Consider the following 26,234-nt stretch of genomic DNA (forward strand, 5'->3'; position numbering starts at 1 on the left):
AAGCCCGTCCACTCTCATAGTATTCCCCACATACTTGACATTTTGCAGGTTGCTGAGTGTTTGCTCCTGGCGAATAACACAGGTACCTTTGATAAAACCTCAGTCTTGTGAACATTCAGAAGAAAACTAAAGCCCAAAGCCTTCACCTTTCTGCAGGGAAGCAGAGGGTACCCAGCACAGCAGAACTATTGCACTTCCAGTGCGATAGGGACGGGACGGGACGGGACAGGCTGCAGGGAGTCCATGCACTGTGGGTTTGATCCTGCAAGGTGCTGAGCACTCTGGTCCTCAGCCAGCAGAGTACTTAAGCACATTCTTCACTTTGAGGACAGAAGTAGTTCCCCTGGACTTCTATGCTTCTGAAGGTTAAGCACATGCTTAAGTGAGTTGCTGAATTGGGGCCAGTGTGCTGAGCACCTTGCAGAGTCAAGCCCTGCAGCTTGTGTAGCACAGCTCTAGGAGGACTACTGGCACAGTCATGCCCAGGAGCTTTCTGGTGGTGCGTGGGGCTAGAGGACCCGCTGCTAGGCTGGGGCACAATGAGGGAGCAGTCCAGACCCTTCCGTGGCCAAATTTGAAAGGCACTGCAATTCCATGTACTACATTTTGTAGTCTTGGTGTCCCTGGGCACTCCCAACCCTTGGGAGAAGCAAAGCAGGTAGCACCAGGAATAGGGTGACCAGACAGCAAGTGTGAAAAATCGGGACGGGGTGTGGGGTAATAGGAGCCTATATAAGAAAAAGACCCCAAAATTGGGACTGTCCCTATAAAATCGGGACATCTGGTCACCCTAACCAGGAATCCCCAGGCACAGGCACGTGGGAGGACTGGATCTGGCTATTTGGTTCTTCGTGGAGAAGCAGACACACAGAATGCAGTTTGGGTTCCCAGAAGTGCTGGGCCCCTGGTGAGGATGGTGCTTTTCAGACTATCTATCTGGGGAAGAGCTCCGAGCTGGATGCAGGGCAGCAGTAGGGGACTGTGTGTGTGGGTGCTGAGACAGCATGCATGAGAACACTCAGGACCGAGGATAGCAGAGTGTCAGGGGAGAGCTCAGGGCCCTGTACAAGGGCAGTGGGGGATTTCTTCGATTCTTCAGAAAACAATCCAAAACGTCAAATGTGGTTTGATTACATTATGGATGCTTCACATGATGAATTTCAGTTTGAAATGGAAATGTGAGTTCTGTAGCTCAAACAAGTAGTGTGTGTAGAAAGGTACGAAGGAAACATCCAAGACAATGTTCTCAAAGTTTGTTTTAAAATGTGCTGTATGCTACACTTTGTGTAAGTCAGAGCCTGAAGTAAATTTTTACAGCAGCATTATAAAGGTTTCCAAATCAGGGGTTTAATCAAGAAAACTGCAACTGCTTCTTACCTATTGCCGTGCAAATGGGTTAGTGGCAGAAAAATAAAACATCTCAGAGCTGGAGGAAACACCCTTTGGAAGACCTGATAACAACCATCTGTGTCTTTCCCCATGTTCAGTTGTTTTCTTGAAACTAATGATTTTTAATTTTTTTGGACATTAGCTGGCATGAGCTTGTCTGTTGTTATTTGGGGTTGCAGAGTGATGGAGTTGCAAAGTACAAATGCCACGTTTGTTGTGAGAAGTGTGTCCTCCACATTGCCCTTTCGCCCCTGCAAGGCTCACCAGCTCCAGTGGCCTAATAAGTATCCTCACTTTCGATATTCTCAATGGTATTTTGAACCCCGTCCCCTGCCTTTTTACAAGGAATTCAGTTTCATTTCTTTACTAAGTTCCTGATGTCCTCCAATGCCCTCTTGTAAGATCTTATACTTGTAATGGTATAAGGTAGCTATTTTGCTCCAAGAATAAAAATAGTAATTTGATTTCCCGCTTTTACCCTTAGTATTTCCTCAGACCTGTGACACCCCACCAGGGAGAGTCTTTACTTGTTACATCGGGAATGAACACATGTACATTTCTAGCTAATATTCAAACAGCTGTAACTTGAAATTCATATAGATTCTCAAAGTAACATCAGAATCTGGAAGAGGCTGCAGCTGTTCCTTGTGCTTTCTACCATTGCTACTTCGGCTTCTATGTGAGGACAACAATGCTATGAATGAAGTCAGTGACTCACAACTTGTTAACTGAAGGCAAAATTACAAAATTCTTCCGGCCCCCTGAATGGCAATGGGAAGCCCAGTCCACAGCAGATACACTGAATTTCCCTTCTTTAAGGAAGCCAGGAATTAGAGATGTTATGGCATCCATAGTCTGTGTATATATAGGCTGTGTATATGGCTCTACTCATGGGTTTCAGGATGAGAAATTCAGTTACCTTTGCATACACACAGAGCACCATTTACTGGCTTGTTCTATTACACAGTGATAGGAAATCTTTTCTGAAAAATTAACTCTTGAATACCTACCCACTTGTCAACTTCAGACAAAATTTCCAGAACATTAAAAGGTACAGAGAACTTGGCTATTTAGACAGATGGAAAAGTGATATATAAGTTTCTACATAAAATATACACCTTCCATATTGAGAAGTCTCAAAAAAGTTTAATAGTAGACAGTGTAATAGCACTTGATACAGTACGTTTTCCTGAGAGAACTCAGACTACAAGTGAGGAGGACTTAACCTCTTCCTCATCCCACTTCCTTACAATGGCACTGCTATAGTATAATTATTTGAAAACTGTACCCTGTGTTTTTGTCTTGTGGTATGTACAAATGTAACGTGACATAACTATTGAGTAAGCCTATTGCCTTTACAGCAAGTCTATGTAACTTGTAGGCAAAGCCCTATGGTACACTAATCCCTTTTTGGTTTTGAATGATCGCGCTAGTAAAGATTCTGCAGCTTGAGGCTCCTTTGTTTGAGTGTCAATGTGCCATAAGCACCGTTCAACTAAATAAATATTTTACCAATAGACAATTGTATGTACATGGATCGCTATACAATGTTGCCATTTTGGCTCCAAATAATTCAATATTTTGCTATTATCAATGTGCAAAATTCCCAAATCATTGCTGAAAAGACAGGGAATAACTTAACGTTAGTCAAAAAAGGCTGGTGATGTATTGGCAAAGATATTGTTCAATAAATGTACGTCTCTGTGCTGGATTACTTTTACTTTGAAACAAAAGTGGCATAACTTTGGTATTCATTTTATCTAAAGACAATATTTCTTGAGCATAGGAGATATAGAAACTGCTCAGATAAGCAAGTTCCTCATATTGGGCCAAAGTATTAAAGAAAAATCCTTGACAAACTCTGTGGAAAAAAGTTAAAAGCAGGCCAATTGTGAGGGAGCATTGCGAAGGCCATGTTTTCACAGGGAGAGCAGTTGTGAAGCTGCAGCACTCACTAGCTCTCCAAGATCAGCTCATTTTTAAGATCCTCCACCCCCAACTTCTCCAAAAAGACATCAATTATGCTGCAGTTCCACACGTGGCATCTCACCCTGGGTACATGGCTTTTTGGGGGGAAGTTTAGTGAAAAAAATTAAGAGAAATGCTCTGATAAATGTGATGTTTGCAGTATACTGACCCAAGTAGAACAGTTTTAAAGTTGTGGTGCTCTGAAAAATGTAGCTGAAGTTTAATTTCTGAAAAACTATCTAATACTTTTTTAGCTCATAATCTCTTCAAAGTGGCCTGGTCAAGGAACTTCAATGTTTTTCTTTTTGTTCTCCTGCGGTGAAATGCCTTTTAGTATTTTAGGGTTAGGGGAAGGCTATTGGAGGATCAAAAGAGACACATTTCTTTTGATATGATTACAGTAGATCAAATAAATGGTTGGCATGCAAACATTCATGATATGATCACACAGATAAAAGCCTTTCCTTCTCCACTGTGCCCATTCGATCCCGCCCCCAGGGAACTCTTCCACACCCTGGACTCTCCTTCTATGGCCTTGCTAACATCCAGAGGAAAGCAGCTCTGCTTCATTGGTCCTCATAAAATCTGTCTCAGTAGGGCTCTCTCTATTGCAAACCATATAAACATCAACCCTCTTTCAACATTTGGCACTTAAAGGAGAAAAAAGCAGGGAAATTCACAAACAACAAACTACAGTAGGAATGAGTTGATTTTGAAAGCATTTAGCAATAGAGCCTATCCTGTCCCACTGCACATGTATTATAATGCTTCTGCTTCAAAAATCCTCAAATATGATAGTCTGGGAATGAACAGTTAAGGGATGAAGCCACTTTCCTCATTAATTAGATTGCAGAAACACCAATCTACTAGGCTCTGGAGAAATGAAAGAAACTAAATACACACTCATGCCACATACTCCTTTTACTTACTGCCATCTGATGAACTTACACCTCCCAGGCAAATTTCAGTTTGCATAAATACATATAAAGTTGAAAACATATTTCTAGGAAAATGAAAGAAGAAAAAAAAAACCCCAAACATTTCCTTATCAAGAGGTCTATTTTCAGTCTGATATGGCTCTAACATATAGTACACTTTTTTAAAAGCTATACATATGTTTGTTAGTAAATTTAGGTAAAATGTACCAGTTAACTTTACACCAACATATAGCAACACATTTTGTAACTCTATAATGATTTCTCTCAGCCACAAGTTTTTTTTTTGCCAGTGCGCGCTCTCTCTCTCTCTCTCTCTCTCTCAAAAACACTTTCAATCAGCACAACACACTTGCAGAAAACTGGTTTCAGAGTAACAGCCGTGTTAGTCTGTATCCGCAAAAAGAACAGGAGTACTTGTGGCACCTTAAAGACTAACAAATTTATTTGAGCATAAGCTTTCGTGGGCTACAGCCCACTTCTTCGGACTTCTTCGGATGCATTCCGAAGAAGTGGGCTGTAGCCCACAAAAGCTTATGCTCAAATAAATTTGTTAGTCTCTAAGGTGCCACAAGTACTCCTGTTCTTTTTGCAGAAAACTGAGTTCCAACATAAGCAAATGTACCCTGGGGCACAGAATCACAGAACCATAAGGGTTAGAAGGGACAGCAAGGGTCATCTAGTCCAGGGATTCTCATAACGATTTTTTTGGTGGCCTCAGAGTGCAGCCACCAACTCTTGCTGGTGGCCATTCTTGTCAATTTTTCCTAAAATACTTAATTAACTTTTGGAAAAACAAATATGTACACTGATTTGCACATGTGTATGTAATTCACTTATGTAGGGTTGGCTTTTTTTGCAGACTCAATAATAAAAATAATGTACAGTTGTCTCTATTCTTTACTGGGTCTAAACAGAATAGAAATACAAATAAGGTGCTTTGCACATTCTTGTCTTTTCTGTTGTCCCTTTTACTTTTTTGATTTTAGACTTAAGTCTAGTAAGTCTGCTGCTATGAAAAGTGATGCTTGTATGTTAATATCACAGCCTCTCAGCTAGCTACTAATTTTGCTGTGAAAAGTGATATTAACAAACATACAAATAGCACTTTAACTGCAGATTATTCAACCCTGGTAAGCCTGGGGACAAATTAAGCCCTGAATGGGGAGGTGGATAGGAAGGCAGCAGGGGCCAGTGTCCGACAACTGCTGCGTGGCTGAAGCCTAGGGCTGGAGGAGGCAGCGAAGGCCAGGGGTGATAGGGGATAAGCCCAGGGCTGGAGCCTGCCCCGGTGTGGCTGAAGCCCTGAGCCAGAGAAGGCAGTGGGACACAAGGGTGATGAGGGAGGGGTGCTGAGCCTGGGGCTGGAGTCTGTCATCATATGGGTGGGGGATGGAGCCTGAAGCCCCGCGCCTAGGGGATGGGGCCCAGAGACAGAGCCTGAAGCACTGCAGCTGGGGTAAGGAGCCTGTCACTGCAGTCTGGAGCCCCGCTGCTGTCCACCACTCCAGGGCTGAAACCTGACCTCCCCCCTCCCCCCCAAGGTGGGGAACTCACTGGCTGCCTGCTCCTCCAGCATTTGTGTCGGCAGAGGAGGACAGGGCCCAACTCCTGCTGGGGGGGGGGGGGGGGGGAGGCTGCTGCTTTGCCCCCTCCCCCAATCATTGCCCAGGAGGCTGTGGCCACATTTGAGAAATGCTGATCTAGTCTAACACCCTGCCAAGATGCAGGATTTGTTAGTTTTGAAATCTTTAGTTCTAATTAAACAGAATGTTATTTCTTCTTTATCTTGCTAACACTGTTATTATTTCAGACCACAACAAGGGTGCATAATGTAGGTTGCGTGGGAAGGTGTAATTTGCATGGGGCAATAGACTATATGGTTCTGAATTTTACTTTTGTTGTGAGCCCCTTGGGGCAGGGACTCTCTTTGTTGAATGTTTGTACAGAGCTTGGCACGACAGGGTCCCACTCCTATTTCAGGCCTCTGGACAATGCTACAATACAGATAATTAATAATGAGCAAAGTGGTTGCACATCCCTTAACTGTTCATTTCCAGGCATTCATATTTCTGAGGGATCTGTTTTTGTTTCTAAGTAGAATTATTCTTCTGTGGATACTATAATTCATTCTCTAAGGGTGAGGTAGATCTTGCTGACACACACTTTCAAGTTTAACTCATTCCTCATCACGTTTTTGTTTACAAATTGAACATTTTCATTAATGTGTTAGGCACAGATAGGCTTTTCATTAACATCAGTCTGTCTCCATTGTGAAGTGCAGCAATTGCCGTATGAAGGAATATCCCTCTTAGCAAGTTTGAGTGCCTCTGTTTGTAATGCAGCAAAGGAACTTTTTCTTCATCCATTGCTGGTTTGGAAAATTTGCCTTTCAGGTGTCCAGTGGCAGAGAGCAACTTTTACTGTTCACTGCTCTTTGACAACAGCAGTGCTTTGTCCTTTGTGTGGGAGGATATCATCGTCATTTTGATATGCAACAATCCAGACTGCGCACTGGCACAAACAGAAGATATGGAGGATACAGCTTATCAGGCATTGGAAATGACAGTCTCAGCATAGATGGGTCATATATCCAGGCAGGCCTATATCCATTGGCTCAGAGTGCCTCCTTGTGGCAGTATACATGAATGTTAGACATTGCACTTTATGACTTCATGACAGCCAGTGTGTGGCTATGAGATTTGGAAGTTCTACAAGCAGAATCCACACACTAGTTCTGCCATGCAGAAGAATAAGGAGATGAAAAGATACATGGAACCAAGTCAGACCAGCCGTTAATACGTAAATATCCACCAAGAACACACAGTGAAATACAAAGGCTATATAAAAAATTACTTTCTCAAATGTTTATTACATGATGAAAGAAGACTAATTGGTAAATTCACATCCTGAACTTGATCAAAGGGGACTGATTGCTCTTCAGGCCTCCTAGCTAAAAGCAATATTGAAAGAGCAATTTTGACAAAATTACATAAAATTTTATCACATTATGGTTTCAGCTCATAACCGGTTTGATTCAAACAACTTTTATGGTCTTCTAGTAAAGTTGTTTTAACATTAGACTGGCTATTTGCTTCAGGTAGCACTGACATGTTTTACTGATAAAAGATTTTTCCATCACCACAATGGAAATACTTTGTGAAATTGGGTACATTTTCTTTTACCCCATAGACTTTCCCTCACTTCCAGGCCCAAACCCTCACCCTTACTTTACCAGAGATACAAGACCTTCTAAGGATGGAAAAAGCAAGACAATCCTTTTTTGGGGGCTCAATTATATCTTTACATTTCAGTCTCTAGAAGGTGACAACCAGTGAACCCCAGCTCAGTGTATACATTCCCTCCAGATTGGAAAACAATTAAATTGTATGGCTGAGGGGTTAATCATATGTACTATTTGTGATTTCCCCTCTTTGTGTAAGGTCTATTGTGATGCGCTGGTCAAAACCCAGAACCATCACTGCACAAAACACACCACCACACTGGGGTGCTGAATTTAGAATGAGACTTCTAGATGGTGCTGCGTTTAGAAATAGTGTGTGAATTTCAAGACCACAGTGTTGCAGGGTGCTATGCCAATTTTAGTTTACATTTCATTGTATAAACATTTTTCCATCTCTGTTTGGTATCCAGCAAACAATTCACTTATAGTTTCCCACTTTTTAAAAAATTGTCTCATAGTCCAGTCCATTTCAAGACTTTTCAAGTATAAATCAGTAGCTGTACATCTGCTGTTGCTGCTCTGTTTGAACTTGCTGCTGTCCTGACTGCTGTTGTGTTTGCTGCGACTGGGGCGGCAGGACATCGGTCTGAGGCACTGCCCTCCATGTCAACGGATGCTGCTCTGCGATCTGGTTCCCTAGAGGAGCAATGGAGTTCACCAGGGTTGTCAGGTTTATAAAATGGGCCACAGACTGGGGATTGGCTGCCTCTGGCTGTGGCTGTATCTGAATATCGTTTTGGCGATTGTGCAGCATGGCAGAACCACTGACAGTATCAAATGTCACAGTAAGGATTGAATTGTCGAGCTGTAACTGGCGTTCAGGAGCAGTAAGGTGGCCCACAGCCACTGGCTGGAGGTTGGTAAATTGGGTTCCAGCTGCCGTGGTAATCGGGGTGACGGTAATATTTGTCAACCCAACAGAACTAGAAGGGGCCGTGACGTTTGGGTCGCCAAGGGTCACCACCACCTAAGGAAAAACAGAAATAAAACCTCAACCTTCTGTTTGGCTCTCTGAAATAAAACATGTTAGCTGGATGCAGATCATTTTGGTGCCCCTACTGCTGGCCATGGATATCATGCTGAAGGGAATCTGCTGCTGTAAGCGGAAGAAAGCAACTAACAAGCTAGAGACAAATGTAATATTGATAACGATTCACTGAATTAATTCCAAACTTGCAAGCACAGCTTCAGCAAGAGGCAGTGGCACCGAATGGGCTGAAATGAAGATAAGGAGTTTAGTGGAAGTGGAGGGAATTAAATAGACCCCTCTTCCTTCCCCATCTTTCTATATCTCTTTGAATTGTGATTTCTACCTTCAGCTTTAAATCTCTAGCTCATTCACATTTGGCCTTAGGATTCCAACACCATCAACCCCTGTTGCAATGTCTGTCCAGTAGCTTTTCATGGGAACTCACCTGCTGAATACTCTGTACAGCTGAATTGGTTTCATCTCCCACATTCCCTGTGAATTCAGCTTCTTTCTCTGTGTATTCATTGAAGGCAGGGTCCTCAGGCACTTGCACTTCCTCCTCTTCACCCGGCTTCTGCTTTCGCTTATGGCCACGTTTAGGAGCTTTCATATGCTTGCCTTCGGGTAACTCTCCCTGTTCCAGGGTTAACTCCGGCTACAAGAAGAGAGTTTTCAGTACAACTGAATGTCGCTACTCAAGTCATTTAGCTCAGCATAGATCTGAGTGTGTCACCAGAGGTTGGTTTTCTGTCCATCCCCAGGTGAAGATGACCAGATTTGAGGGAATGGTTTTTCTCCCTGTAATTAACTCTTTACAATACCAGTACCCCCACTAAACCACAAAGCAGAGAGGTTATTAGCATCTCTGTAGATGACCTACACCAGCTGAGCTGAGTCACTGAAAAATGCATTCCCCACCAACCATGCTGAACACAGGTAAGATATTTGCAAAGGACATAACCCTTATTTACAGTAGGCACAGAATCTGGTTTTCCTTAGAATTTTTCTTCCTCTCTACATAGTCTTTCACACTCATTCTGGATTTGTTTTTCACTCTGCCCACTCCCCCCTTCTATTTGTCACTCTATTTTTTTCTTGGAGTTTTTGCTGGTCCCCTCACTGCTCCATTTTTCAGACAGTCTGATCATGTTTGTTGCCTCTTTGAATCCCTCCACTGCCTTCTACTCACTGAACATAACATTAAAACTCCCTGTCCTCACCTTCTGCTTAGCACTGCGCCCTGACCACCACATCTTTTACCACTCAAGCTCCCTTGCTCCCTGTTGCTCTACCTGAGCACTTAACATCCCTCTTTCATTTCCTTCTCCTACTCCTCTCTGAAACCCTGGCTCAGTTGAAGTCAATGGGAGTTTTTCCATTGACTTCAGTAAGACCAGGGCTTCACCTTCTGTTTTCCTCTTCAGAATCCTGCTTCTGATCTGATCAATCTCTTCTCTTCACTGTCCCTCCATAAAACACACTTCTTCCACAAGGCCTATAAAGCCCCAGCTCAAATCTGCCCTGTGATGCTTCTTTCACAGTCTGATCACCACAGGTCTGAGCCTTGAGAGCAGGGCCCCTGTCTCTGATCTATTCAGCACAGAGCCAAACACAATGACAGTACCGAAACGCTTTATAATAATGTTTGTTAACTCTTCCCACTCTCTGCTCCATTTTTCCACTGCATTTTCTCTCTGCTTCTTTTTTCACTATCTCTATAAACAGAGCACAAACCCAAACCCCACTGGAGTCTCTAGGCACTACCGTAACAATAAGCTACAGTGTTTGAGTAAAGTTTTCAAACCTGTTTTTCCACCTTCAGAAAAAGAAGTTTGTTCATCCTCAGTTAAGACTAAGCCTGGGACAAATGCAAAACACTTGCCCATAGTGCATACAGGATCCTGAATCCAACCCCAGCATTCATGAGCAGGTTCCAATTTTATCCGGGGTCACTCACCAGTGATGGTGGATGCCATGGTGTATGTCATTCAGTGCCATGGAAACAGCATGTGAATGGCAAGGACCCAAAGCCACAGAAGAATTTAGGATTCTGCCATGGTTAGTTTACCTGAACAATCCCAATAGAGGAGGCATCAATGGTGGTAGCTTCTGGGAGCTGCTCTAAATCGTCAATTCTAACCGAAAGAACCTACAGATAAACAGATCCTGGTCAGCTTGATAAATTATGGCCAGTACAGAACAGCAATGGAGAGCTCCATTGACAAGTAACAACACAGGACAGGATCATGCAACCGAACGCATTTTAATTGATTTGGTTAATCAATATAAGAGGTTTAATGTGTTTTACTTTCATTGATAATAATAATCTTATGGTATATAATCTTCCTTCCTCTCACTGACACCACAGCAACCAATTCCATAACATTTAGTTTCCATAAAATCTCATTGCTTTCTGTGGGAAAAAATAAGCATAATATATGGGTCACTATACTGCCATATGAACAAAGTGACCACACTGCTGGAAATTTAGTTTAAACATAACAGCAACTGCAGTCCATCTTTTTATCCTTGCTTCCTAGGCAGACAATACCCCATTAAAACTGAAGGACTTCAGGAGAAGACAAACCCTCATTTACCTGCCCTGATGCTTCAGTGAGCAACAAAAATTACAGCGCCCCTGAACTACAAGTCTCTGAGTGTGGCGTGCTCCACTGTATATAACAGGATCTATAAATCTCAGTTCACTGAAGATCAGAAACAACCAGCTCTCCACATTTCAGGTACTTTATTACTCAGCTTGGTTTTAATGCAAAAGAGAGAGGGCAAGAGTTTTGCCCCTTATTTTGTTTCCCAGCCTTCACTGGGAAATAAAAGAGATCAAGGAAGAGCAATAATAGTGATAAACGGTTTATAAAGTAAGATCTCCAAGGGAAAACTTAGTAGAGCAGGTCATAGCTGAGCTAGATTAAAGGAATTCTGTGGGAAGACATGATAGCTGTCAACAAACTTGTGAAAGGGATGCCATAAAAGGAACAGGGATCAATTATCCACACTAGTTGATGAAGACAAAACAGAAAAATACGGAGTTAAGATGCAGCAGAAAAAATTAGCTGAATTAATAGGAAAAAAGAATATTAAATGTTTATGAATCAGCAATTAGAAGGAACAAAAACAGAGGGGCAAGGGGTTGTGGAATTGCCATTAATGCAGAAAATCAAGCCTAACACAGACACTTGGTCTACAAATAACCAAGATCAGTCCTGCCAGAATGCAAGGAGGAGGAAGTAGATGACTCACTTGAAGTCATAGCTACGCCAAGTGAATTTATAATAAGCCACAATCCATCTGCCACAGATCTCACCTCTGGATGTTTGCGCCTCATGTGTCGACTCATTGAAGCTCTGGTAGAAACCTTTGTCCCACAGAGCTGACAACTCTGAGCTTCTACCTTATCGTGAGTTAGCTGGATGTGCTTCTGAAGCATGTAATCAGTGACGTACTTTTTATCACAGACTGAACACGTCCACTGTTTCCCCACTGGTGGCAAATGAAATGAAAAGGAGTTAGTAGATATCCCTAAAGGTGAATATTGTAATAGTGCATTAAGAGGAACACATTTTTTTTTAATTACGTAGTGCAGAATGCGGACTCAGGATTGCTTGAAGCAGAATGTCAAGCTGTTGTCTTTTGATACATTGCATTAGTGCACTTACCTGTATGAATCAGTTTATGAGTCTCCATTGTGTTTCTCTCACTAAATGTCTTCCCACAGAGCTCACACATAAAATCTTTGATCCCTATATGGAGAGATTACATTTAAAACTGGAGTGATAATAGACTAAGGTACCTGGTACAACAGTAAATCTTAGGTTATGAAAAATCAGTTTCACTAGCCACTTTTTCCATTGTTTGCAAAAGTACTGTAGGAAATGCAGGCACTAATGGGAGCTGGTGCAGTGGGTGAGATGTTTGTCTCTGGGGATCAGAGTTCAAACCCTAATTCGAGACAAAAAGCGTATCCTACACCCAATGGTCTATGTTAAAAAAACAAACCATGACACAGTGGGCAGGTCTCTGCTCATGAGAGGCCAAAGTCTTCACACCTTTTAAAATACAGTATATGCATATTCTTTTTAAATGTGTTGCTCATGCTCTTTGACTATTCAGAGCAGGGTAATGTCATATATTTCCAAAACAACCATTTAACTGATTAAGTGTGATTTCTGCAGGATGACTGGTCCTCTGGGTAGCTCTCACCTGTGTGCCTTTTGTAGTGCTTCAGCATGTTGACCTTCTGTGCGAATTTACGATGGCATTCCTTGCATTCATATTCCTTAATCCCTTTGTGGAGTTTCATGTGGTGACGCAGAGCATGTTTTGTCTTCATTCCTGTGAGCCATGAAGATGTAACTGAAGACATGGTGGGAAAATTCATCTGCATTACCCTTCACCCCCCACCCTGAGTAAGGATTCAAGATAAGCATGTTTCAAACAGATGATCCTAACTTCATCCCTAATAGAAGATGTCCACGAATGCCCATAGGTGATCTAGAAATGCTCTTGAAATAGTGGGTTTGGGTTTTTTAAATAAAAAAAAAAAATCTATGAAAAACATTTAAACAATCACTAAGGAGGGTAAGAGAAAAGCACGGAGAGACAGGGAATTTGACAAGAACATAATCTAAGGCACCATATTAGTGTCTTGCAGGGATTTCAGTTCAAGGTTGTTCAAGTAACAAAGTAAAGAAAAATGTTTATTCTAACTGCTAAGTCCTAAAAACTCAGCCTAGAATGCACAGTTAAACTGTGTTCTTTCTGACTCTTTTCAGGGATGTAAATGCGATGGAAGTCAGGCAGGCAAGCGTTCCTGAAATTAGCAGCAGCACAGATGAAGAACTTTAGAAGTCAGGTTTGGTTGCTGCAGGCCAGGGAACTGATGGATGTAAAATTAAGGCAGGCCCCATACATCCTGATCAGCATGGCTTCCTATTCAAAATACAAGACTCTCATTACTTTGAGGACTTTCCTGGTATTTAATGACGCTATTGGTTTTAATATGGGAAATGTAACCAACAAAATGTCTAATTCAAAGGCGATGTCTGTACCTTTACCACATTCCGCACACAGGTATTCTCGGATGTTATCGTGGACTCTCATGTGCTCTTTTAACATGTCCTTTCTGGCAAATGACTTTCCACACTGCTCACACGCATGACTTTTTACACCTTCAAAAAAAAAAAAGTTATTGCAGTATAAGCAGAATCTCTAGGGGAAAATGTGTGTTGCTAAAAGCCGACAAACCTCTGGCAATAGATTCACTGAGCAATAATCCAACTGTCTCCTGAACAACTCCTCTCAGACAAACTGAATCCCAAAATGAATTATGAGAAATAGGCAAGGGAGAGAAGAGGTTTTCATCTGAGCTTTGAAACAAGACGGAGGCAGAGAGAGATGGAAGAAAGCTGTAGAGAAGGATCTCATGATGAGCCGTAGAGACTTATGTTTCTGTATCAACAGTGCTGAGATTGTGTAAAGGGACAGAAGAGTGAGTGGTGCTAAGTGAGCAGGTGGGGGCGGGGGTAGATGGAGACAAGGGACAGAAGTCTGACTGGAGATTTTTAAAAACCAAAGAGCGCTAGATTGAACTGCATTCTGAAATGCACAGTGGGGAGCCAGCAAAGTCATTTAAGGATGAAGGGATGTGGACGTGCTCCTCTCCACCTCAGAGGAGATGGGGAGCAGCCTTCTGCACGTGCTGGAGTAAAGAGCTGGCACTTTGGGATGCCAAAGAGCTGGAAGGAACTGCAGTTCTCAAGGTGAGAAGAAATGAAGGCCCGGATGAGTATTTCAGCAGAGATAAGTAGAGAGTCAACCTTTTTATTAGATGAAAGCTAAATTATATAATCAGGGAATCTCTTAAATCGTGCTCTGGTGTCATTTACCCTCATCAATTTTATACATACATACATACATACATACATACATACACACACACACACACACACTTTATAAAACTGGCCTGCCATAAAAATAGCAATAACTGTATGGGTTCTTACTGTAAACTACCATAACCAGTTTCTTCCTGACAAGTAAAAGTATGGCCTCAGAAAGCATCCAGAAAAGGAAACCTTTGATATTAATAATAAAAGAACAACAGCAACATCATGTTACCTGTGTGTATAAGCTTATGTCGTTCCAAATTCCCGATGCTGTTAAAAATCCTTCCACAAATTTCACATGGGTGGATGTATCTGAAACAGAAAAAGAAGCAGACTCTGCCATTCTCTTTTTGACAGGACTATGGTTTCAGTAATCTCAATCAGCAACTGAAATTTGTTTGAAAAGATTGTTACTGGAAAGGTTTCCTTGAAATATAAGTGTATGGTAAAATAGGGTTAAATAAAATAAGCCTTAAAAAAACATACAAGTGCATCACAAAGTAAGTGTGGCCAGGCAGTATTGCTCTCTCAAATTATACAGTCATTTTTTGATTTGATTAAAAATCTTTACTTTAAAAATCCAGAACTATTATCTGCCCGATGGTGTACCTGCTATATATGACATGACATATTGACAGTCGGGGGTATGTTTTACCCCTTTAGTAAATGAGGACCTGATCTTACAACCCTTAATGAAGCAAGAGGTCTCAATGGGACACAAGAACTGCAGGACTGTATAAACCTGAGACAATGTCAGAAAACATCAGCTACTCATATCACAAAAGAAACTGAAAAAAGAAGGGATTTCTCCTGGTACCTTGACATTAAAGAGAAAAGCCTCAAGAATGTCAATGTGTGTCTATCTCTCACTAACCAAGCACCCCTATTTGGCACAGCCACCATGATCTCAAAAAAAAAAAAAAAAAAAAAAAAAAAGTAGTTCATACAATATTAGTCAGACATGTCATCTTACTTCTGCACATTTGGATCAGGCAGATTCTCCCGGTGAATGACCATGTGAGCATGGTAAGTTGCCTTCAAGGCGAATCGTCGATTACAGATGCTACAGCCATAGCCTTTCTCCTTGTGAACCTCCATTATGTGTTTTAGGTACTCCTTCCCTCTGCCAAAGGTTAACTGCAGAACGAACCAATAGTGAACGCACGGGAAAAAATCTCTCAGGAAATAGTGACCAGTTAATGTAGTACTGGGATCTACAGCATAAATAGCCAATAATCAGAAATACTGTCCTCACTATCAGACAAAGAGTACAGGGAAATCTATACTCCTTCCTGGAACCTGTTTTGTCACTGAAGAACTAAGCACACCTATAAAGAACATCCAAAACCAGTCCCTCCACATGGGAGACTGTAGTTTGGGATACTAGTGCAGGTTGGTGCTCCCCTCCCAGGGGCTAAGAATGCGGCAGAGGCAGTTCACTCAGCCGCTGGAGATGGAAAAAAATGTCTCACATTGCTCTGCTAGGAATCCTCTGATTATTTCTGGCCCTGAAGGGAGCTACAGCCAACCTCCCTTAGCCATCAATGCAGCAGACCTGCAGGGGAGAGAGTAGCTTTTGGACTCTAAGGATCTTTCCCATCTCATAGGGGAAGCGGAGAGGATAAAGAGAAATTGTCTCTTCATGCAGGAGTCTTACTTTGCTAAGATTTACTTTTCTGTTCTCCCTTCAGAATGCATGAAGAGACATTTCCAGCGGGAAGAACCTTCCCTTCCCAGCACTTACTCATCTTCCACAGCTGTTGCTGTCAGCTCTGATAGTGGATTGTTCTGTTTGCCTAGGACTGCAGGGATGCTTGATACCAGAGCTGACAAAGGAACAGCTTTCTAACCTGAATTGCGTGAGTTCTCTTATTTTAAAACCTACGTTATCGGATGGTTTATATCACGGTCAGCCTGGCACAACAGGCAGCCTGAAGAGTTACCACAAAGCACCGTCTCAGGGATTTTGCTTCTCAGCTGTTTAAACTGTACTGAGCTGAAAGTGAGGCATGTCACTGCTGAGGTCACACATCTTTATTATGATTACTTGTATGACAGTAGCATCTAGAGGCCCCAAATAAGATCAGGGCCCCTTTGTGTGAGGTGGTGTAGATAGTAAGTTCCTGTCTGAAAGGGATGACAATCTAAATAGACAAGGCAGACGAAGGCTGGGAGAAGGGGTGTATTATTATCCCAGTTTTACAGATGGGGAACAAATGAGGCACAGAGAGACTAAATAACTTGCCCAAGGTAACACAATCTGTGGCAGAGCTAGGACTTGAACCCTGATCTCCTGAATCTCAGCCCAGTGCCTTAACCACAAAGCCATTCTGCCTTTCTGACATAAGTAATAATTCAGTCAGTTTAGCTGTCCCAACCAATCAGTTCTCTGACAGAGAATTCTAAGAATCTTGAAGATGACATTTTCCCCCTGGCCACGACTCCCACCCCCACACACTTCTTTCCAACTCCCAAAAGCCCTGCCCTGTGATGATCATCTCTTCCTCCCACAGTGGATGGCTCAATCAAGTATGCTCCAGAGGCCATGAATGCCATTCCATTAGCGTCGGATGCAGGGAGGAGTGTGGCACCCTCTCATTGCTGATGTGGGAGTGCAGGACCAGAATTAGGTCGTGGTCTTGAATCCCCCAAATTGTGCTGCTGCTAGACCATCAGTCTGGCCCTCTCTTAGCTTATTTTCAATGTTCTGTGAAATTCTGATTATAACAACTTTTTCTTTGACAGAAGAAACTAACACACACATTTAGTTGGAAAGGAGAATTTAAAGCTACCTGGCACCTTTTGCAGCTATACTTGTGAGGCTCAGAATCTGCACTTTCATCAGAGTTGTCATCGTTTTCCTCTGATGAGATTCCGATTTTACCAATGAACTCTTCCCTCTGGTGGTCATCCATTAGTGCAATGTCCTATACAAGGGTGGGGAAGGAGATTCCATCTTAATCAGATCTAATGTCAAAAGTTAATACAGCTCCAACCCTTCTGCGACACTGATTGACTACATAAACTGCAACAATAATGTGATTCAAGGCATTCTCCCATATAATGAAATCCCTGCAAAAGGTCCCCAGTTTGTAGACAGACACAATGTTGTTATTTTTTAAATGCCAAATATATGCACATTTTATGAATATTAGTATAAACAGGGACCAAACCGCAGCAGTGTTAAATCCATAGCACCATTTTAATGGAACCATTGAAGAGTGTAACACCTTTCAGTTTGTGTTAAAGAAATTGCACCATTTCACTAAACCACTTGACTCTTAACTGCATTACAAGGGTTCTCCAGACAGTTCAACAGGCAAGACGTTTCCCCGTGAGGATCCTGCAATACCTCAGGGATTCTGAAAGACTTTCAGAGTATGGACCACATTATAGCAGAGAGACTATTTCAGGCATGCCTCCCCTCCCATTCATAACTGCTTAACAGCCCTGTAGCAACTATAGCAATTGCTTATATGGAAAAGTAACATCAAGAAAAGATTCAGTATATAGCTGCCTTTTAATGCAGTTTAGCAGCTGGCAACCAGGAGGAGGAGCAGCAGCACCATGTCTGCGGACCACCAGCCTGTGCTCTGTGGATCAGTGTGACAACTGCTATAATAATCAATAATACTTCTACCCAACACTCGCATAGCACCTTCCACCCAAAGCTCTAAAAGGGATCATACCAACACTAGTTAATTGAGCCGCCACACCTTGCAAAGGAAGTAAGTGTTCTCTTTGCTTTAGGTGGGTGAACTGAAGCACTGTGGTTAAGTGGCATGCCCAAGGTCAGGCAGAGTGTCAGGGGTCAATCTTGGGACCTGAACTAAGCTGTCCTCCTAACTTCTAGTTGCTTGCCATAACCATTAGACAACACCTCCTCTATGTAACCTATCTATTAATGTTTAAAGTGATGGTTCCCTCAACTCTCCTATTTCATAGTTTTTTTCTCATACTTAACCACTCACAGTGTTGAAGATAAGCTGCAAAGGATTTACCTTAAAAAACCCAAAACTCTTGTTTCTGAGATTCCAAACACCAAATTCTGGCTTGAATCGAGAAACAGGTGTAACAGGCCCTTATAGAGAAGTACGTACAGGGCAAGGAGATGTATGTGATCCCTCTTACGTGGCCAGCACGATCACACCACCTTAGTATTCTCGAACAGGTTTCCAATAAAAAATGCAAGTTATCAGAATATTAACAGAATACCTTAAAATGGACGTGAATATGATCTCTAAGAACGTCCACTCTGAAAAATTTACGTCCACAGATTTCACAGGTGTATTTCTTGTCTCCGTGTGTCAGGAGGTGTTTGTTCATATTGCTCCTGCATGAAAATACCTAGGGTAGAAAAACACTGAAGAATATTTTTCTTGTCATGCCTCAAGAGGCATCTGAGCTACTCCTCTTCATAACTTAATTTGCAATTAGGTTTAGGAGGTATTTAATACTGCTCTACTTGTTCCTGGGCAGGGCAACCTATTTGTTTGTGTTTCAGAGAAGTAAGAGCTCCCATCATCCACTCCACACCAGGCTACACAAGCTGTTAACATAGTCACTTATGCATCAATAATCACTCAAAGGATTAGCAGAGATCTGTTATGTAACAGAGGTGGACATCTAATATAGGTGGAGTAGAATTACAATTAATACATTTGGAGATATTTGGGGATGGTCCCTTGAAACAGGATTGCCTAAGAAGGGTGGTCCCCTTCTATATATGCGACACTGCAGTGACACTTGGGAATAGCTAAGTAAAAAAACCCATCATTTACTTAGAAATAAGGTTGCTTGAGTGCAAATTCCACCACCACAAATCACTAAACATCTTGGAAACAGTAGTTAAGCCCACATTCTCGTCCATGCCATTCACATTCACACTAATCTTGGATTGCATATTTTACCACCCAACACTGCCCAATTGCACTCGTGGCCTCCATCACTACGCCACACACTCACTTTCAGTTCTAACGCAGAATTGCTCACAAAGCCCACATCCAGTTCCTCTCACTCCAACACAAACCCTTCACTCCAACCTAAGCCAAATAAAGAGACTGTATTAACAGAGAAATCTGGAGCGTAACAGTTTATAACTGGTCCTCGGAAAATATGAGGTTGGACTAGGATTTTGTTTAATGCTGCTTTAAGTGAAAAGCTCCTCAGAATGCTGGCTACAGAGTTTTTCTTGGTGCGTCTGTAGTGAGGACTGGAGGATTGCTGGAGCTTGAATGCAAAGCTCTATCTGACACGAACTGGCAAAAAAAGCCTACCTTCCCACACACAGGGCATCCAGAGGGTTCCTTCTTGTAGCGCACCATGTTCTCCGTGCTGTGCTCAAAGTCTTCTCTTTTCACACGCCTCACCCCTTAACGTCACAGTCCCCACCAAAAAAAAATAAAATAAAATAAACCACATTTTCCACTCCTGTATGCCTTTTCAGTCGAATACACACTGTTCCTGTAAAGCGCAGTGAGATAGGGGAGTAGCGCTCTATGTGTAATTTTGTCTCTGAATGAACGAACCAATGCTTAGTTACAGCAGTGAAAGGGATCTTAGAAATACAAGAGAGGCGTGTTGAAGATATATTTTTGTTTTCCTATTGGTTCCTTGTACCAATCTTAAAGTACGAGAAAAGATACTTCTATTGTAAGCAAATCACTTTCATTATTTGTTTCAGTAAAGTCTACCCGGTGCGAGGTGCTTTATCTAGGGTGGTGAGCAGTTTAACATAGAAACTCTTCCAGCCAGTCAGTCAGTGGGTGCTGTAGATGCACAGCCGCTCAACCCCAGGCACTTCATGTTTAACAAAGACCCCTATTTCCACCCCTGCTGCTTTTGAGGGGAGAAGGGGGCCCCAGGTCACTGGCCCAGCCTCTGTGACAGGTGAGGGGAGACCCACTGCCCCCAACACCACTCAAAGTGGGGGATGGGGCTGTGGTATGGGGGGCAGAACAAAAGGAGGGGCCTCTCTTGTCATGTGCCTAGGGCCCAGATTGTTTAATCTGGCCCTACTTCTAAACTACTTTCAATCTTGTCCCTAAAAACTACTAGTGGCAGTTTAAAACAAATACCCAGATTTCATTGTATGTTCTCATTTTTTAACCTCTTCTTTGTGACTATCATTTCCTTCAGAGGCTATGGCTTAATTATCAAAGGTGCTGGGCACCTGCAACGCCCACTGACTTCAGTGAGATTTGTGAGTGCTCAGCTCTTCTGGTCTGGTTTCATAAGTGCTCTAAATGTTGTAAGGCAACATATTGTGCCGCATTCAATTTATTTATTAAACTGATAGTCATAATCCCATATTATTCTCTGGAATGGATCTGTGCTTACTCACTGCCGTCCAATTCCCAATGAAAGACAGCAACTCTGCCAACAAGCTTTTCAGTTACCACAGAAATTTCAGAAGACTTGGATTTTTAACATCACAAGAGATCATTGTGATCATCTAGTCTGACCTCCTATTCAACACAAACCACACAATTTTCACTAGGCAGTTAATGCATGTAGCCCAACAACTGGTGACTGAACTACAGGATATAGTCTAGAAAGACACCCAATCTTCATTTAAAGACTCCAAATGATGGAGCATCTACCACTTCCCTCAGTAATCAATTCCAATGGTTCATTATCCTTATTGTTAAAAATTTGCTAACCTTCCCAAGGATAAGCTACACCAGATCAGCTAATTAGTTTTGAAATGATAGCCAGCATCAAGTGAAAACTGATGCAGAATGATTTACTTAATTTCCCCAAGCCAACTGACACTTCAAAAGCAACAATCAGGTTCATGCCAAGTGTACTTACCTTCCAAGTGTCTTCTTTGATGATCCAACATGACGTCCTTCCGGTAGAACATTTTATTGCAGATTTCACATGCAAATTTCTTATCCCCGTGCTTCTTCTTGTGTTTGGAGAGGTTACTATTCGTGGAAAAGAACCTGAAACACATCTCACACTGGAATGTCTTGTCATCTGTAGGTAATGAAAATAAAGCAATTATTTTAAGATAAAAATGGTATTTTTTTTAAAATACGATAAGAAATTTATTCTATAGTTAGATCTGGCATTACAAAGCACCACACATGAATCTGGGGAAAGCAGAACATGAGTTTTTTGTTCTTACTTGTCAATTTGTCTTCTGTCAAAAAATAAAATAAAATCAATCAATCTAGAATCTCGACAGGTTAAGATCTGCTCCTCAAAATCAATCATAGGCAACTCTACTAGAGATTCCACCCTCGCTCCCTCAGGTTTGTCTTGCTCTATGAAAATCTAGAAGTCACCAAAACACACCAAAATTGCTTCCAAAGTTAATTCAGCAATGGTAAATATTAAAGATGTTAACATGTACATTGATTCTAGCAAAATAAGTTCCTCATATAGGCCCCCGACCCTGCAGTCTGGCATACTCTTATTAATTCTATCCAAACTGGGTTGTCACAGGTTTTCCAAATATGACGTCCTATTTGGAGCGGCAATGTCTGAGGAACACAGTAGCATAGGAATTGCTATCCCAGCTTCGAACAAAGGCACACCTAGTCCACACCTGATTTCCAAGAACAGACAGTACCAGGTGCTTCAGAGGAAGGCGTAAAACCCCCATAATGGACAGTTATACAACAACAGGCCTACTGGGGAAGTTTCTTCCTATCTCAGAGGCTGTTCAAAAGTCTGAGGGTTGTTGCATGGTCCTGCAGATGCCACAGGGAGAAGACAGAAGAAAGAAGTATTAGGCCAGTTAACAATAGGTCCAAAATGTTTTTAATTTTGGAAAGGATCAACTCTGTGAGAGAGAGAGAGAGAGCTGCCACTGATGAAGGCAGATTACTGGGAGGTCTTGGCACCATCTGTCCTTTTATACAAGCATTGCCCCTTGGAAGAAAAGTCTTAAGTAAGGTTACCTCCAGTTGCGCTTGGAGGAACAATTACCCAGAGGATTCCAGGCTGATGGATATTTTGTGTCCAAGGAGCGACTAAGGGCTCTAGGGAGGAGATGCAGAGGAAAGGATAGGTTCTAGTGATATCACAGAGGAAGAAACAACAGGACCTAGTGGGAGACTGGATTTACTGGGATAAGGAATGAGAAAGCAGGTGAAGAGTGCAAGTCTGGGAAACTGGAGGCTGCAAGTCTGGAGCCTTCAACGGTGATAAAGATAAGAGGAAGCAGAGATGGACTGAGAGGAAAGGTGTGAAGTTTAGTTTTAGAAAAAGCAAGCTGGAGAAAGTGGTAGGATATCTGGGAGGAGATATCTGAGACACAGCCGGGGATGTGAGATTCGAGAGAGGGAAAGAGATAAAATACAACGCATGGGTGGAATTGTTGCTGTACAGATTGCCTGAAATAGTTTTCCATGATGCGGTAACAGATGTTTGTTTTTACAGTGCTGCTGTAGTGTGAGGAAGGTGAAGCCTGAAATGACTACTCTTCCCTCCTGGTTGCTATAGAGATGAATTATGGTGTAGCAGACTTCACTTGGGGGTCCATAGGCCATGGCTCAACAGTCCCCAAAATCATGGGATGGCCTTGTCAGGCAATCTGAGGGCCTGGCAGCTGAGTTACAGCTGTCTTCCTCCGGTGTTCCCTGGGTTCTCCCAGCTGGACAAAGGGGGGGAGCGAAGGGTACAGGAACCTGGGCCCTCCCTCTCCACTGGGTCCCAGCCCAAGGGGGAAAAGGGTGAGGAGTGTCTCAGCCCCCCTCTTGCTGGTACACCAGACCAGCCACCCTTGGACTACTTCCTATCTTCCCTATTCTTTCTTCAGTTTGGGGCAGGGTCACAGCACGCTGCTTCCCTCCCCGGGGGAGAGTTGCTCAGACACTCTCAACAATTCAGATAGTCATTCAGGGCTTCCCAGCTCCCTTCGCATGGTCCAGTGATTCCCCCTGTCAGAGAGAAGGGGAGAGAAAAAGGGGTCGAGCCTCTGGCTGCTACGTCAGGTCTTACCCACAGTCCAGGCCCTTCCCCTGTGGATTCCTGTCCCAGAAGCTACCAATTGGCTTCGTTCCTGCAGACAGTTTTTTCTTCACTCTCCCGCCTGCTTGAGTGCCAGACTGCCCTTTTAAACCAGTCCTACATCTGGAGCAAGTTCTACAGTGGCTGAGGGGCAGGGCCCTCTTGGCCCAGTACTGCTCCATCGCTCATTTAGTCTTAAGTGAGGGATCTGTAAATGCCATCATATATGGGAAATTATGAAAGCTGATTCAAGATTAGATAACGTTGGTGAGCAGTTATCACCTGTTCTGCAATTGTGGAATTCCAATGCACTTTCTATCCGAAAGGCCTTTTCACATGTAGCACACTTGTACCTGTAGTCGCTGTCGACCTGAGGATTGTAAACAGTAAACATTTAAAAGAGGGAGAAGAAACACAAACCATACACAATGGAAAGAGAGCTTGCAAAAAATTCTAGGCTGCTTTTTTATTGTGACAGCCATTTCATTTTCTTCAACAGAAATATTTTTCTTCAAAACATTTGAGTACATTTCAGCGCAGAATTCTGACATTTTAAATTTCAAAGAATGACTCCTAATTCTAAACTTGCTGCAAAAAATATGGTGCTGTACTTACTGATCTATAAAAGACATATATGTACGTGTGTAGGTGAGAGAGAGTGTGTCTTTTTGGCTACTCTAAGCCCTGCAATGAAGAATTTGATTTAGGAAAAACAAGATGTTTTCTGACTCATAGTCAGGCTCCACAATATTCTTGGCATCAGATGCCAGTAATCTGTGAGTTTAGGGCCTGATCCAAAACTCACTAAAGTTAGTGGAAAGACTCTCATTGCCATTAATGGGTTTTACTAGCATTATGAATTGTATTGCAGTAGCATTCAGACGCCTCAATCAAAGATCAGAGCCCCAATGCAAGTAACACTGTACACACACACACACACACACACACACGACCATCTCTGCTCTAGGGAGCTCACAGTCTAAACATACAACAAGAGACAACAGGTGGCAATAACCAGAGAGGACACGCAAACAAGACAACAGTGAAACAATCCTACTTAGTACAGTGAACAGCAGTCAGAGCACACCTTTAGATCCTGCCGAGTCTCCAGCTAGCTCTGATTCAGTGACACTCCCCCTTGAGGTAAGAAATGCCTGAGCACTTTTCCATAGGCAATTCATACCAGGGATCCATTCACACAGGACTGACTCACACACCCCAATCATCAGCACTGAACTCTCAGCATATTTTCATCTCTCCTCATGAAGAACCATCTGGTTGTTTCTACTCACCTCATTCCTGCTGTGTTTATATGAAACATGCTGCTTCAAGCTCTCTTTTCGGCTGAACAGCTTTGCACATTCCTCACATTTAAACAGTTTGTCACCTGAGGGATCCATCAAGACAAAACAAAGAGTGAGCGACTGATGTAACCAACTGGGAACTCCATGTGTGATATCTGAACAATTCTATAGGTTGCTCCAAACAAATAGGCTAGCAATCAGCTGAAATGTGAGCAGCTTCAATCATTAAAAGGATTAATTCATTGATGTTTGAAGTCAGAAGGGACCATTGTGATCAACTAGTCTGACCTCCTGTATAGCACAGGACATAGAACTTCCCCAACATAATTCCTGCATTTAGTTCTACATGCCCTGCTTGAACTAGACCATGTATTTTAGAGAGACAACTAATCTTGATTTAAAGACTCAGAGTGACGGAGAACACACGACACCGTCTCACTGTTGAAAGTCTGTACCTTATTTCCAGTCTCAATTTATCTAGTTTCAACTTCCAGCCATTGGATCTTATCATGCTTTTGTCTGTTTGATTAAGGAGCCCTCTAGTAATTAATGATGGAACCTGTGAAAAACATCTGCATCTCGAATAGCTCAGTTCCTCTACTGAACCCCTGAACTGACTGGAGAGAACCACAGCATAGTAGGGAGCTGAAGGGAAACCCACCATGAGACCGAATGTGCCTGCTGAGGTTGCTGCTGTTCTGGAAGATCTTACTGCAGATGTTGCACTGATATACCCGTTTGTGTTCCCCAAGTTGCTTTATGAGCTTTCGACGTATTCCATGTCTACTGGAGAGAATTAAACTTCTTTTGAGGGACATGGTGTTTTGGTGATGAGCAAACCTACTGGATTAGAGAAAGAAAGGCAGTGAGTGAACAGCATTCCATAGTTAAAAAAAATTAAAAAAAAGTTAAGAGTTCCATCCGCTGACAAAGGCTAGGAGGGCTACCTCAGCCTTTAGGGGGAAGTCAGCTTCTCGTTTGGACAACAGTGACTCCTCCTGGCCATATATGAAGAGTAGCTGATCTGTCGGAAGAGAATTTGCTCCAGTCTCTCTCAGGCAGAAAAACAGTGGCCACCACAGTCAAAGATTGTATGTTCAGGGCTCTCACAGGAACTGCTCTTCTCACCCTCCAAAGGTATCTCAATGTCATTTTTCACTTAAAAGCTTTGTAGTCTTCATGCAAGAACCGTACAAAATGAGCATGCGTGGAACCATCAGGCAGCACTGTTCTGTTTCACTGTCTAAATGCCATTTGGCACATGTTTTTGAATGTGTACTTTCTTATTGCCATCTACTTGCTGTGGACTTCAATTTATTTATAGCACTATGAACTAGAACCTTAAAACACCAACGGATCGATCACCTCCAAGTCTCTCAAGAAGCTAGCTTCACTGGAACAAGTTTTTAAATATGTAATTAAATGAACAACAAAGGCCTCTATGAGGTTCTGTAAATTTCATGACATTTTCCCCCTTTGCTCAAGGTTTATTACAAACCCTGAAATTCGCAGTGATGCAAGAGACGCGATTCACAAGTTACAAATATCAGTGAGAGACAAAAT

At 42.4% G+C, this 26,234-nt stretch overlaps 1 protein-coding gene across 1 annotated transcript in view; it reads right to left on the reverse strand.

Annotated features, from left to right (window-relative positions):
• Window positions 1–8,026: 8,026 nt before the first annotated feature.
• Window positions 8,027–26,234, reverse strand: part of PRDM15 (PR/SET domain 15) — a 46,252-nt gene continuing 28,044 nt past the window's right edge. Inside the window, exons 9-24 of the mRNA XM_065409474.1 lie at window positions 25,333–25,511; window positions 24,660–24,754; window positions 23,650–23,737; window positions 21,220–21,387; window positions 19,683–19,777; window positions 18,622–18,753; window positions 17,199–17,333; window positions 15,380–15,543; window positions 14,639–14,718; window positions 13,573–13,692; window positions 12,725–12,856; window positions 12,181–12,264; window positions 11,829–12,004; window positions 10,575–10,655; window positions 8,952–9,161; window positions 8,027–8,503 (exon numbers count right to left, since the gene is read on the reverse strand). Coding sequence (XP_065265546.1) covers window positions 8,027–8,503; window positions 8,952–9,161; window positions 10,575–10,655; window positions 11,829–12,004; window positions 12,181–12,264; window positions 12,725–12,856; window positions 13,573–13,692; window positions 14,639–14,718; window positions 15,380–15,543; window positions 17,199–17,333; window positions 18,622–18,753; window positions 19,683–19,777; window positions 21,220–21,387; window positions 23,650–23,737; window positions 24,660–24,754; window positions 25,333–25,511 — 2,416 coding nt within the window. The remainder of the gene's footprint in view (window positions 8,504–8,951; window positions 9,162–10,574; window positions 10,656–11,828; window positions 12,005–12,180; window positions 12,265–12,724; window positions 12,857–13,572; window positions 13,693–14,638; window positions 14,719–15,379; window positions 15,544–17,198; window positions 17,334–18,621; window positions 18,754–19,682; window positions 19,778–21,219; window positions 21,388–23,649; window positions 23,738–24,659; window positions 24,755–25,332; window positions 25,512–26,234) is intronic.

This window comes from Emys orbicularis, chromosome 1 (assembly GCF_028017835.1).
Source record: "Emys orbicularis isolate rEmyOrb1 chromosome 1, rEmyOrb1.hap1, whole genome shotgun sequence".
NCBI classification, from domain to species: Eukaryota; Metazoa; Chordata; order Testudines; family Emydidae; genus Emys; species Emys orbicularis.